This window comes from Hermetia illucens, chromosome 3, assembly GCF_905115235.1.
Source record: "Hermetia illucens chromosome 3, iHerIll2.2.curated.20191125, whole genome shotgun sequence".
NCBI classification, from domain to species: domain Eukaryota; kingdom Metazoa; phylum Arthropoda; class Insecta; order Diptera; family Stratiomyidae; genus Hermetia; species Hermetia illucens.
Window position 1 is genome coordinate 21608086 of NC_051851.1, and position 14220 is coordinate 21622305.

The window sequence follows — 14220 nt, forward strand, 5'->3', positions numbered from 1 at the left end:
AGACTATGAAGTCCTACAAGAAAAATTGTGCACCATTGGCCACATCCGAGAGAAGAATCCTCCGAAGAATTTTTGACCCCCTGCTCGAAAACGGATGATTCCGAAGCGTTCATTACGACGAAATTTATGAGCGATACTACGAGCGTCTGATTGTGGATAAAATTCGACTGAACAGGTTGCGGCGGGTAAGTCACTTAATCCGTTTGGGTGAGAATGATCCAGTCCGGAGAGTCTATCAGAGCAATATCAATGATAAGAAAAAGGAGACGATACAGACCCTGTCTCAGATGAGGCGATTGTGTAGACCAAGACGCTAGACAGCTTTTAGAGATGTCGAATTGGTGGACCTTCGAGCCGGCCTCGCCTGTCAACGGGACGAGGCCTAAAGAAAAAGAAGAAGAATTGGCGGACCGCGAAAATCGGGATGCCTGGAGTTGCTTACTAAGGCAAGTTGCAACGTTGATGATGATAGTAAGCCGAAGGTGTTTACTCCTGTGAATTATTGTACCTTAAGACAGAATAGAAAGTCTGACATTATAAATCGTATACACTATGGCCTACTATCTAGGAAGAAATTGGGTAGATGTATGGTGTGGCTGTGTATGGTGAAGATGCCATGGTCGCTAGAGTGGTTTAGTGCTAGTTTTTGAAGTCAAGATCTCGAAGATATGCTTTGCTTCGACCAATCTGATGAATTCAACCAAAAATTTGGAGGTTCCTTTGAAACAAGAGGGCCGTCAAAGAACACAGGAGTACTCAGTAAAGGTGGATGGATTCAAAGCTTGGGTCTCCCATGAGTAGTGCCGCAAGAAGGAAGAAAACATCCAAACAATAAGTTGAGATGAATGTTTTCTTTTAGTGGCTGAAATTATTTTGTTGAAAATGGCATATACTATATTGCAGGAGCCCACTGTCTGCTTGATCAGTGTGCTTTCAAGGTTCGTCGTTGATGTTTAGCATCTGGTCCGTTATCGAGATAAACACGGCGGGAATTGATGGTTATAGGTGCTGAAAAGTGATATCTGATGTAAATTTTAGGCACATGAAGGAATGAGGGAGCTCAGGTGATATCCTAAAGCAGGGATCGAAAGGGAAAACAGACAGAGACAGCATTCGTTGTATGAGGCCATACAAGAAAAATACTAAGTGATTATGCTTCATGACAATGTCAAACGCTACGGCACTCGTCAAAAAGGGGTTTTCGGTTTCAATTGGAAAGTCCTTCAATACTCGCCATATTCTCTGAACTGATGCAAGGCTCAGGCTATCATTTATTCCGATAACTTGAAACTATCTGGTCACGTGCCTTGACATAAAACCGGCTGATTGCTGGTGAAATAGGATTAAGAAACTACCGAAAAGGTGGGAAAAGCCAGTGAATTCATATCCCGCATGGTTTTGTTTGTTACACTCCCATTTTCATGTATGATCCCTTGAATCTTAAAGCCTCAGTGCATATATGTAACTTGACAGTCCTAATCTTTTCATTAAATTTTGAGTCGGTAGGTATCATCGTTTCGGAGAACAGTGAGTGTGGCCGATAAGCAGTTGGACAGACAGACAGATTGACAGCGAGTAAATTTGAAGGTATTTTATCACAAAACCCTTTTTTGACTAAATTTTTTTTTTATTTTCTTAAATAATGTTTCTGAGGACCAGCTGATCCCATCTCTATGGTGAAGCCTTTCAGCACTTAAGAAGGGAACAATAACTGGTTCCAGAAATACGTCATTTGCAAAAATAAAAAAAGATATTTTAGCAGAATTCGTACTACAGGGTACGGTATTTGAGGACATGCATATATGTCGCTATAGTTTCCCGAAACTATTATTTTTCTTTTTGCTCTTTTTCAGATAAGACATGGAGGACTACAACTTAACTCAAGAAATGAAGAAGCATGCGGTCATCGTTGTTACATGTGCAAATCACACCAATTTAGAAAACTCTAAGTGCGCCCGTTCATTCGTTCATAAGGATCGCCGTGAATTGGAAGCATCAGGCGGCGATGCAGAATCTGTTTCAAAACGCGAAAAAACACGTGCGACGTTTTGACACTGTCCGATCTGCAGAATTTATTCATAAAGTGCAAATTATCATTGACGAGGACCCTTCAAAATCAATGACCGCCCTTGCGAGGGAGCTTTATGTTTTACGATCTTACAGAGGTTCCGGTTGTCATGCGCACGAAGTTTCTAGCTAGTGTTATGGTTTTGGGTGTTGTGAGCAACAAAGGGCATGTCATGCCACCTCACTTCTTCACTGAAGGACTTCGAGTGAATTCTGCTGCATACATCTAGAGAGACAGTAGTGAAACCCTGGATTGGTAGTGTTCGCGGTGACAGTCCATATATCTTTCAAGAAAACTCTGCTCCTTCACACAAAGCGATGGCGACACAAGAATGGATGGCTGAAAATTTCCATGACCACATAACACCGAACCTATGGCCGCCTAGATCCCCAGACCTTAATCCTCTGGATTATTACGTATGGTGCGTAGTTGAGCGTGAAACCAACAAACATCCTCATAACACTATTTCTTTTCTGAAGGCTGTAATTAATACCGTTATGGTCAATATGTTTCCTCTTTAACCTGGCCCTCTAGAAATTGATCTGTGAAGCTGAGGTAAATACAAGAGGTACGATCCTCTTTAAGTCCACCCAACTACTGGCCTATGCTGACGATATCGACATCATGGGAAGAACCACCCGAGACGTATAAACTGCCTTCATCCAGATCGAGCAGGCAGCGCGAGATCTTGGGCTCCACATTAATGAAGGCAAGACAAAATATATGGTGGCAACATCAGCACCGAAGACGAACCAGCCAACAACATCAAACCGCACTGGTCAAACAGGAAGAATAAAGATAGGAGACTACAACTTTGAGACCGTTGATAATTTCTCCTATCTAGGGTCGAAAATCACAACCGATAACAGCTACGATGATGAAATCCGCGCACGGTTGTTGGCAGTCAACAGAGCCTATCTCAGCTTACAAGGACTGTTTCGCTCAAAACGTCTCACCATAGGGTCAAAGCTCTTACTATACAAGACTATGATCTTGTCAGTCCTCATGTATTCCTCGGAAACTTGGGTTCTTAGCAAGAAAAATTGCGAACTATTGGCCGCGTTCGACAGAAGAATCCTCCGAAGAATTTTTGGCCCCTTACATGAAGATGGACGATTCCGTAGCCTACACAATAACGAAATCTATGAACGATATCATGCCCGTCCGGTTGTGGATAAAATACGGCTCAATAGGTTACGGTGGGCGGGTCACTTAATCCGTATGGATGAGGATGATCCCACCCGGAAAGTCTATAACGGTAATATCTATGGTGGAAAAAAAAGACGAAGCAGACCCTGCCTAAGATGGAGCGATGGCGTAGGCCAGGACACTAGACAGCTTTTAGGGATATCAAATTGGTGGACCTCGGCGCAAAACCGGGATGTCTGGAGTTCCTTATTAAGGCAGGCCTAGACCGGATACCGGTTGTTGCGCCGTTGATGATGATGATGAACAGGTTGCGGCGTGTAAGTCACTTAATCCGTTTGGGTGAGGATGATCCAGCCCGGAGAGTCTATCAGGGCAACATCAATGGTAGAAAAAGGAGACGATTCAGACCCCTTCTCAGATGGGGCGATTGTGTTGGCCAGGACACCAGAGAGCTTTTAGGGATATCCAATTGGTGGATCTTCGAGCCGACCTTGCTTGTGAACGGGACAAAACCTAAAGAAAATGAAGAAGAATTGGTGGACCGCGAAAACCGGGATGTCAGCAGTTGCTTACTAAGGCAGATCGCGACCGGAAACCGGTTATTGCTACTTTGATGTTAGTAAGTCGAAGGTGTTTATTCCTGTGAATTATTGTACCGTACATTAAAGTGAAGAGCCTGACATAATAAATCGTATACACTATGGCTTACTAGTTACGAAGAAATGGGGTAGATGCGCTGTGACTGGTGAAGATACCATGGTTACTAGAGTCAAGAAGTCAAAAAGGTCTCGAAGATATACTTCGCGCCGACCAACCTGACGAATTCAACTAAAAATTTGGAGGTTCCTTTGAAGCAAGATAGCCGCCAAAGAATTGAGGAGTACTCAGTAAAGATGGATAGCAACGCGATGACGACTTTTCGATGTCTTGTCTCCATAGTAAAGCTTAAAAACTCGGGTCTTTCATGAGCAGTGCCGCAAGCAGGAAGAAAACATCCAAAGTAAACAAGTTGAGATGAATATTTTTTTTAAGGGCTGAAATTATTTTGTTGAAAATGGCATTTACTATTTTGTCGTAGCCCACTGTTCGCGACATCAGTGTGCTTTCAAGGTTTGTCTTTGATGCTTAGCATCTGGTCCGTTATCGAGATAAACACGGCCGTAATTGATGGTTATAGGAGCTGAAAAGTGGTATCTTTATTTAAGTTTGAGGCACGGGAAGCAATGATTCGTTAAGGCATGTTGCATTGGAATTTTTTTCTGGAAAACAGACAGCATTCGTTGATTATACTTCATGACAACGTCAAACACTATGGCACTCGTCAAAAAGGCGTTTTCGAGTTCAATTGGAAAGTCCTTCAATATGCGCCATATTCTCTGAACTGATGCAAGGTTCAGGCTATTAGTGATTCCGAAAACTTGAAACTTCCTGATCACTTACCTTGACATAAAACCGGCTGTTTGCTGGTCAAATAGGATTAAGGAAAGATGGGCAAAAGTTAGTGAATTTATATCTGCAACGATAGTCAACTTTTTAAGGAAATAGTTCGCCTGTTAGGGAAAAATGAAAATAGGTCTATTATTTCCGTTCATATTTAACAAGATACACAGGGGTTAATTTATCTTTTACAGCGTATTGAAAAATTGCTTGATCATTTTTCGAAAAGGTCATCACCGGGGCCTAAGAGCGGCAGAAGTATGTGAGCCATTAAGCTGAAGTTATAACTTTCAGCAGTCATTTTAGGACCCGATGGGTATATGGCCGTGAAATGTGTATATGCTTTCCGATTAAGGTATCTAAGGTTTCAAGATTGCTTCCTTCTTCCAGTTTGAGCAAGAACTCCCGTCTAACTGAATTTGGCTATGCATATGAGGACTATCTATAAATGCAACAATCGGAGGTTGAAGTTTTGGCGAGCTATCCTCTTTTAATGCATCGTTGTTGTTCCCTATTAAACCTGAAGCTCTCAGTAACTATTATCCTCATCTCTACGTTCTGAAGTACGTTTTGACTTAGTTAAGACATAAAGCCAAACGAAGAACTAGGCTAGGTGCTTCATAAGCGAATTAATTAGAAGGCGTAAGTGACAGTGGGTAGGTCACAAGGCGGCTGATGAGTGGTTCGCTCAAGAACTACTTCGCGCAGGCGACAGAATGTAAATATAAGTCATCGTGTCAACCTTATATGTGAGAAGAAACCGCACATAGAAGTGGAGAGGCATGACGTTTTGGAGACGGGGAGTCCACTGCAATATAAGGAACATCGCAGACAAGTTTAAAGCTTCCGAGTAGCAAACATAATTATTTTTAATATACAATTTTCATAGAAAGTTGTTGAATTTGATGTTCGTATCGAAGTAGTCGAATTTCTGGATTTTAGACAAAACACTAGAAGTGGATTTAATACTATTAACGCGTCAAGCGAGATCAAAGCTCTTCAACAAAAATGTTGTTTATGTATGTACATATATACTATATAAACGTAAGATAACATAAATAGACACCATAGACTCTTTGTCCATTGATGTAGACTGACAACCTTCAATTTGCTGGATTGGTATTGAGCTCAAATTCCTCCCTTTCTATTCCAGATCTAGAACGATTCGACCAATGTTCACGACTGGGTGAGTGATAGAGCAGAAGTAGATAGAATGTTTAAAATGTTAAAGCTATCCAAAGCGCTTGCATGACTCTTAGCAATCAATTGCCACAACAATTGAACACAAAGTGTATGAAAATGGAATCTTTTCCAGAAAATTTACCAAAATCGGACAAAATGCAGGTTTTTTTTTGTTAGAAAAATTTTACACTCCTCTTTTCGTGTATGATCCCCTAAATCTTCAGGCCTCACCACCGATATCACCGTTTCGGGGAAAAGTGCGTGTGACAGATAGATAGACGGACAGACGAACAATGAAGGGACTTGAATAAGGTGATTTTTTTTACAAAACCCTTGGTGGGCTTTTTTGGCTAAACGTTTTTTTTTTATTTTCCTAAATTATGTTTCTGAGGACCAGCTGGTTCCATTTCCAGTGTCAAGTCTTCTTCCAGTGAAGAAGGGAACGATAGCTGGTTCCAGAAACACGGTATTTGCGAAAATATAAAACAAATCTTTTAGCAGAAGATAACAGCTTTTTTTTCATACGAGAAGAGGCCAGCAAAATTATTTCCATATATCAGTTGTGACGGTTGTTTTTTTTTACCCTACTCGAAGTGAAGTAGTTTGAAAAATGGTGAAAACGCCGAAAATCTATTTCCCATTGGAAGAGTTTATTTTTAAAAATCAATGAATATATAACTTGTGACAATTTTTTAATATTTTTCCGTAAAATTCGAATTGTTCTGCTTTTATTTTGTAGCCTTTCCGCTTCTTTTTTCAAATTAAATAGAATTTAATTGATTAATTTAAAGCTTTCCTCATACACCATTTTCTTTAAATAAAATAAAATTTAATTATTGACTTGCTCGATAGTTTAAAAAATATTTTTGGCTTTTTTTTCGGCTTATTAAATTTCGTTTACCTGAAGAACATGAAATTATACATTTATTTTAAACTCATCAACCCAATTGACCTGATATCATGATCCCGAATAAATATCACTCTAATTTTCGAAAATAAAAAACTACTAAATAAAATTTGCAGCTATAATAAAAACAAACTTAAACATTTTGTTGTTTTGGATAATTCTCACATTCTAGGAATGCATTTTTCATAAAACCAAACGTAGGAATATGTTGGAATAAAACAATTAGAATGTTCTATGATATACAACTAATATACAACTAAGCAACAAGTCGTCTCTTTATCTTTATTGATTCATTGAGCTGATCATCATTTTTTACAAATTTATTTATGTGATTCTTGTATTGTTTGAATCATGTTTTAAAAATTATTTTAATTTCCTTGATTACTACCCTTTCATTGTTGCTGTTCTTGTTCTCACATTTTTTTTTAAACATTTTTTTTGTCACGTTTTAATTCGTTTCTTTATAATTTGTTTGTTTTTTTTTACATTAAATCTTAATTTTTAAACATTAGTGTTTTCTCTTTTTTACTTTAAATTCAATTGGTTTTTTCTGTTTTTCTTTTATTTAAAAATTATTTATTTACCTTAAATATTAATATTAATGTTAACATTGTTTCTTTATTTAGTAGAATATCAATCTAATCATTGCTGTATTGTTTTTTTTCTTTGTTTAAATGAATGCGTTTATTTCGTTTTATATATCATCTTTTATGCGTGACTGTGTTAGTATGTGTGTGGCTGTGTGTATCTGTATGTATGTGTTTTGCGTAGTGTATAAATTTGTGTTATGTACGTACGAGTTTAATATAATTTTCTTTAGTATGGAAGTATATGATGTGATTGACCGTTCACAATTGAGTGATGCATTGCTTTTTCTTCTCAATGGGGGTGTGTTTCTAGCGCCTTTCCAGAACTTGAAATAAATGCAATAATGAATTTACTAGACTGAATTTTAGGTGATGCTATTTTTAATTCCTTTATCGTGTTTTTATGTGTATCAGTAGCATTAGTGTTCAGAATTTTACGTATTTAAATTTATTGATATAAATAGGTGTTTCTCGCGAAATATATATATTTTCTGTTATTAAGAGTGGTGTTTTCCTTTACCAAAATACAAATTCGCTAATAATTTATTTTTCTCGTAGGTGTGTAGGGGAGACTCCCCCACCACTCCCAGCTAATCAAATCAAAGAAAAACCTCTGAAAAGTACATAATTGTGGTAATAAGTCCTAAGTGTGGAATTGGGAACTTTAGATACGTTTTTTTTTCCTTTATAATGCCAATCGAATATTTCTGCGTATTCCTAGGTTTCTGTAGTTTTTAATTGATTGTGGATGTTACTAAATTTTGTGCTGTTGTTTTGTTTTTTGGCTAGGATATATTTTTTTGCTTCCTGTTGATAAAACTTATCACTTCGACTTCAATTTCTGTGTTATCCATTCATTTCAGATCGCATTGTGATTCTAGATCACAATCACAATCACATTCTTCCAAACAGTCGGGACATTCGAGTTCACTGTCTTGTCAGTATAACCACGATACCGGTACCCATTGGGGTGTTGTTTGCACCTTTTCGATTGCATTCTCTAGGGTTGCTATTGTTTCGGCGATATCGTTGTTGACAATTGTCAAGTCGAAAAAGTGTCCATAGGCTTGTCGTAACATTTCCGATTCTTTAGCGAGGCGTTCTAAACTTCCATCGTACTAAAATGATAAAAAATAAAATTGAGTGACATAAATTTAGGGGGTAAAGGGGGGGTGTAGAACATTTTCTCATCGAATATAGCCATGTGGGGTATCAAATGAAAAATCTCAATTATTACTTTCCGAATCTGGTATTAGTTCAGACGTGAATTGTAAAGTGTGCGAGTAAAAAAAGCCAAAATATACTCACTTAAAGTGAGACAGGACTTATTTTCGGAAACTATCCAAAATGAGGAAGGTGCGCTTAGATGTAATCTACACCTTGAAATATATTCGATCCCGATATCTGCTCAAATAAACATACTAATAGTGCATTTCCAAGTTTAACAAATCAACTGGAAAACCCCCTTTAATTTCATCTTAGGACTACCAAACTCTGCACCAGACAGAGAGAACAATATCTCGCATATTCATACCAAATTCCATTGAAATCTGGCTTTTTTTTCACTTCCAAGTACAGGGTGCGGCAGCATAACTTCCTTTGTTAAAATGCGCGCCACTCAGTTAGTTGATGTCATAGTGGAGCGCTAGTGGTCTCGTTCAAGAGAGGATACTGTAAAGTTTTGTCCTGACACGGTTCAGTCGCCATCATGCGTTGGAATAGTGAGGAGCGTGCCTTTGCCGTTGAGGTTTACTTTTCAAGCGGATGTTTTTTTTAGCGATGAAGCCCATTTTCATTTGTGTGGGTCGGTTAACAAACAAAACATGCGCTACTGGGCTGACACCAACCCTCGAGAATTGCATCAAAAGCCTTTGCATTCACCCAAAGTCACAGTGTGGTGTGCAATTTCCTCAGCTGGAATTATTGGTTCCTGGTTTTTTGAGGAAAATGAGGTTACAGACATTCGGACCGGTATGTAAACATGCTACAGAATTTTTTTTCCCACAGCTAGAAAATTTGGATTTGGGGGACACTTGGTTCCAACAAGACGGTGCAACAGCACACACTTCAAGAGCATCGATGGCTGTTTTGAGGGAACACTTTCCAGAGCGCCTTATCTCAATTAGAGGCGATTTGGAATGGCCGGCACGCTCTCCCGATCTGTCCCCTTGTGATTTTTTCCTGTGGAGTTTTTTGAAATCCCGTATTTATGTGAACCGTCCAAGAACCCTACAAGATTTGAAGACCAACATCCAAGAAGAAATTGCCAACATAACTCTTGCTATGCTAACAAGAGTCATGACAAACGCCAGAAATCGGTTTACGCAATGTATGGGGAATGGGGGACGTCACCTAACAGATTTGATCTTCAAAACAATGTAAATAAAAACTTTAGACATGTACCTACATTATAAAAAATAAATAAATATTTTCCGATGGATACAATAGTTTTTATTGAGTTTTGAAAAAAGGAAGTTATGCTGCCGCACCCTATATTTGATGGCAGGCTTAGAAGTGATGATATGGTTCCCAAATTGAATGCGGGCATAATTTCTTTTACGGCGCTTGGTGATGAGGACCGCTTCCGCTTTCTCCTCCGCAAATGTCAGACCAGAGCTCTCTAGTTAACCCTTAATAGCACTGGTCGCTTCGCATGAGTATAACCCAGCACCTATAGCCCAAAGAAGATTGCCTGGTGATCACTGTGGATGTAGTCCTTGTTGACGTAGCAGGACGTACCACATGCCAGTACAGGGCTGAAGTTTGGTCTACAATTGAGGCCAACCCCCCTTTCTGAAATATGTCTAATATCTTTCGGTGCCCAGCATTATATCAAATTGTGCAAGAGCGTTCAATAGACTGCGCCCTCTTGCATTTGTCTTTCTGCTTCCCCACTTACGGGTCCAAGCATTGAAGTCACCACCCTTGGACTACGATCCCCTGGCGTCGAGAACAAGACTGTCAAGCATTTGTTCGAAATCGGACAGCGTCAGACTTGGTGGGCATAACAGCTGTACACATATAGCCCCTTTTATTTTCGCCCACACAAAGCCGTTGGCTGTCTGACTTCCGGTACATTGGATGGCCTGTCGACCGCATGCCCATATTGCTGCTCCACCAGTCGAATCTATAACCCATACGCCACCGTGGCGGTTTAGGGTATAGGGTATAGGGTTCACCAATGATGGCTATTTCCTCTTCGTAAGTGGTCTGCTCGAGTAAATCCCGAGCGACCCTGCAATAATTGAGGTTTATGTGAATAAACGATTGCCAATCCCCCAGAGGAATGAGGATTCGGGATACGATAGCGGCGGGCCCTCTTTAATAAAGTCTCAAAGATGTTCTTTTTCTTTTCTGAATCAATGTATGTGTATAATGGTATATTAAATTAATTAATTAAATACCACATTAATTTGGGAAAAAAAATATGAGGAATGCCATCCAACATTAGCAGGGTTACTGTCGAATTTCACTATCATAGTGAGCTTCGCTACCTCTGGACATTTTGAAACGGGAGATTTTCACGTAGACTCTGTTTTCACGTTTTTGGTTACCAACTTTAAATAGGAGAATCAACTTTTAACTTTTCGAGCATTCAAAATGAATTACTAGTGAAATATAAGCGTTGCAGCGATGTAAAAGTGGTTCCCAAAGCTAAGGGTCGACAATTGAATTCTGCCTCTTGGGAACTGTGGTGGATACAACTTAGAGGAAAAATCAAATTATTAGGAAGTTTTTCTACGAACTCCAAAGCCATTTTCAATATAGATTCGCTTCTAAATGATATAATTGCGAAAAAAAAGGAAAAAGATATTGAACCAGGAGCTTAACCATAATATAAAAAAAATACCCCCAATCCTGCAGCTATCACGTGGTCTTTTAACTGTGGGGAAATATGAAGACTTGAATGCTGCTTTTTTTGGGGTGACAGACTATCTCTTAGTGTTGTGACTGAGCGATACCGAGCGCAACCAGACACGAGGACGGAATAATTTCCAAATCGAAAATGAAATCGTTTCCGGAGGATTTTGTCCTTCGTGGCCGGGCTACTTGTTGTGAATTCCATGGCGAAGTTGGCATCACATCCTAACGCAATTAATGTCAATAACTACCACCATATAGACATGATAACTCACCAACATTCTAACATCAGGCAACAGCAAACGTGCAGTGTGGCACAAGTTACTTTATAGCAGCAGCACCAAGTCTACCCGAAGCGCATCAATATGTTCCCTTATATTGGCCGTCCCCCTTATTAGGCGCAATTATCTGGTAGACATAGGTACGGAGGTCTCAGTCCGCCCCTTCCCCAGACCCAACAAAGTATTTCAGCAGCAACTGGCAGCAAACTCCACGCCCATAGCAACTTACGGCTACAGGCAAGTAGAAAACAGTTGAGTCTTAGCTTGTGTACGATCTGTTCATGGCTGCTGGTAGATATGCAGCATAGGTCTCCGATAGACCCCACGACTTCTCTTCGGTCGTCAGGAAAAATTTCAACCTGTTCTAACAAACAACATTCTTTTTAGCATTTTAGAGGATGTTGCCGGTCCACGCGCAATCGCGCATTCCTCCAAAAATATCGCAATATTATTCCCGAATGTAGCCTCTCTCAGCCAGTTAAGCATGACGTCGAGTATTACATCAACACTACTAGTTCCCCCTGGTTCAAAAGTGCGTTCTCTACCACCCTAGAAGCTGGCCGTTGAACGGAAATAGTTTCTACAACTATTTAAGCAGGGTATATGCAGACCTTTCAATAGCAGTTGGTCATCTTCACTCCATTTGATCCCCAAGCCCCATAGCGAATGGCGACTTTGTGGAGATTATAGATTCCTGACCCCATTCCACTCATCCAAGACTTTGCACATTATTTGGAAAACTGTCCTGTTTTCCTGAATTTAGATCTCGCCAAGGCCTGCCATCAAACCCCGGTAGATCCTGAAAATATTCCAAAGACTGCAATTTGGACTCTTCGAGTGAGTGACTTTTGGCCTGCATAATACGGCGTAAACCTTCCAGAGATCTATCCACTCTGTACTGCGAAACTTGGACTTCTATTTCGTATAATTGAATGACGTTCTGGTCGCATCTTCCACCAAGTATAAATTTCTTAAGAAGCAGGTGAAATTTTTAGACGATTCCATCACCCCTGACGGCATTTAACCCGACCCAGACAGGGTGCCAGCGATCGCGAGCTTTTCGTAGCCAAATACGGTCACACCCTAGAAGGTTCTGGGGAATGGTAAACTTCTATCGTCGTTTTTTGTCTAAAGCCGTTCACCACCAGGTATTACTGAACACCTTCTTGTCTGATCCTAAGACCAAGGATCGCGAGTGATTGTCGTTCAAGCATTTGAAACCACCAAGCAGCAGCTGGTAGAAGCTACTCTTTGGGCATTTTCTCAACAAGATACATCTCCAGCTGTGTTCGTCGATGCCTTAGACACAGCAGTAGGCGCTACTCTTCATCAAAGGGTGAATCAAAGCTGGTAACCTATGGGTTTCTTCTCAAAACAGTTGAATCCCGCTCAACGGAATTACAGTGCCTATGATCGTGCCTTACGGAAAAATCCCGACAAAGTGTCTCCTCGCCAACTTCACGACTTAGCCTACATTAGCCAGTTTATATCGGAAATTCAATATGTGTAAAGACAACTTAGTCGCTGCCGATTTTTCGGCAATCGCTGAAGCCCAGAAGGATGATGCGGTTTTTTCCAAAGGCGCTCTAAGAAAGGCTCTGTCACGCCTTCTTTGTGAATATTTTTGCATCAATTACATAATATTGTTAAAAACATGTTTAATAATGTATAAAAGATTTTAGTAAATTTACTCAAACCTTTTTGCTAAAATTCGTAAAAAAAGTGCATTTTTTTCAAGCTGAAAATCCTGGCCCCCGTAAAAATTTTGCTTCCAACCCTATGAGTATAGTGGGACAAAAATAAAATTGTCAACCACTAGCTCAAAAAATTATTGTCAATTAGTGCCAAAGTAGATTTACTTAAAACACGCGGCGTCAAGAATTATTAAATCGCAGAAGTAGACCCTTGTCGCTCTCAGCAAAGACTCACCCAAAAGTTTCCATTTGAGTGACGTTGGGAATTTGACGGAGGAAGTGGATAAAATGAGGAAAAATAAAGCTTTTGGGAGCTTGATGTCGAAAATAGTAATTTATTGCATTTGTCACATCATGCCTGCCGTGACAGATGTCGGTTTCTTCTAGGTTTTTTGGTTAAGCAGTTTTTCAGAACAGGTCCGTGAAAAAATGATCAATTTCCAGCCTCTGCACTTTTTCCTTTTATACCAAATGTCAGAACTGAGCCGTTGAAAGTATTAACCATGACCTTTCATTTGATACCCCACATGACTATATTCGATGAGCAGAATTTACATCCCTCTTTTGCATATATGGAGACGGCCCCCCTTAATCATGACGTAGAACGATGTTGATAACTGCATGTGAGGGGATGCACAGTTCCCATCTTTTTAATAAATTTTGTATCCGTAAGAGTAACCTTTTCTGTCTAGTGGTTTCTTTATCTCTAACATGGAAGCATCTATATAGACCGAAATAGAAACGATCTCTAACTACGTAAATGTCAAATCCCCTTTTAAATGTAAGGAACAACCATCATATCAGATTTGATTGGTACAATTTCCCGGTAGTACCAAGCCCATACATCTTCGCATTCCTTGAAACCATTCTACTGATGATATTATTGTTGGTCACAATGCAACAACCAATATCTTCTCCGCCAATAGGCTCAGCCTACCGTTGACTGTCGTTAATGGCAATTGATTGCATGAACGCTAAGTGGCAGCACGTCAACCAATTTTTTATAAATATATAAATAAATAAATAATAAAAATATAAATATGTAAATATAAAT

The 14220-nt window shown here is 39.6% G+C and overlaps 1 protein-coding gene across 6 annotated transcripts in view; it reads right to left on the reverse strand.

Annotated features, from left to right (window-relative positions):
- Positions 1–6465: 6465 nt before the first annotated feature.
- LOC119651229 (peripheral plasma membrane protein CASK) overlaps positions 6466–14220 on the reverse strand; it is a 352186-nt gene continuing 344431 nt past the window's right edge. For all 6 annotated transcript variants that reach the window (XM_038054702.1, XM_038054700.1, XM_038054703.1 and 3 more), the window contains one exon: positions 6466–8448. In XM_038054702.1, the coding sequence (XP_037910630.1) occupies positions 8269–8448 (180 nt within the window). In that variant the 3' untranslated portion in view covers positions 6466–8268. The remainder of the gene's footprint in view (positions 8449–14220) is intronic.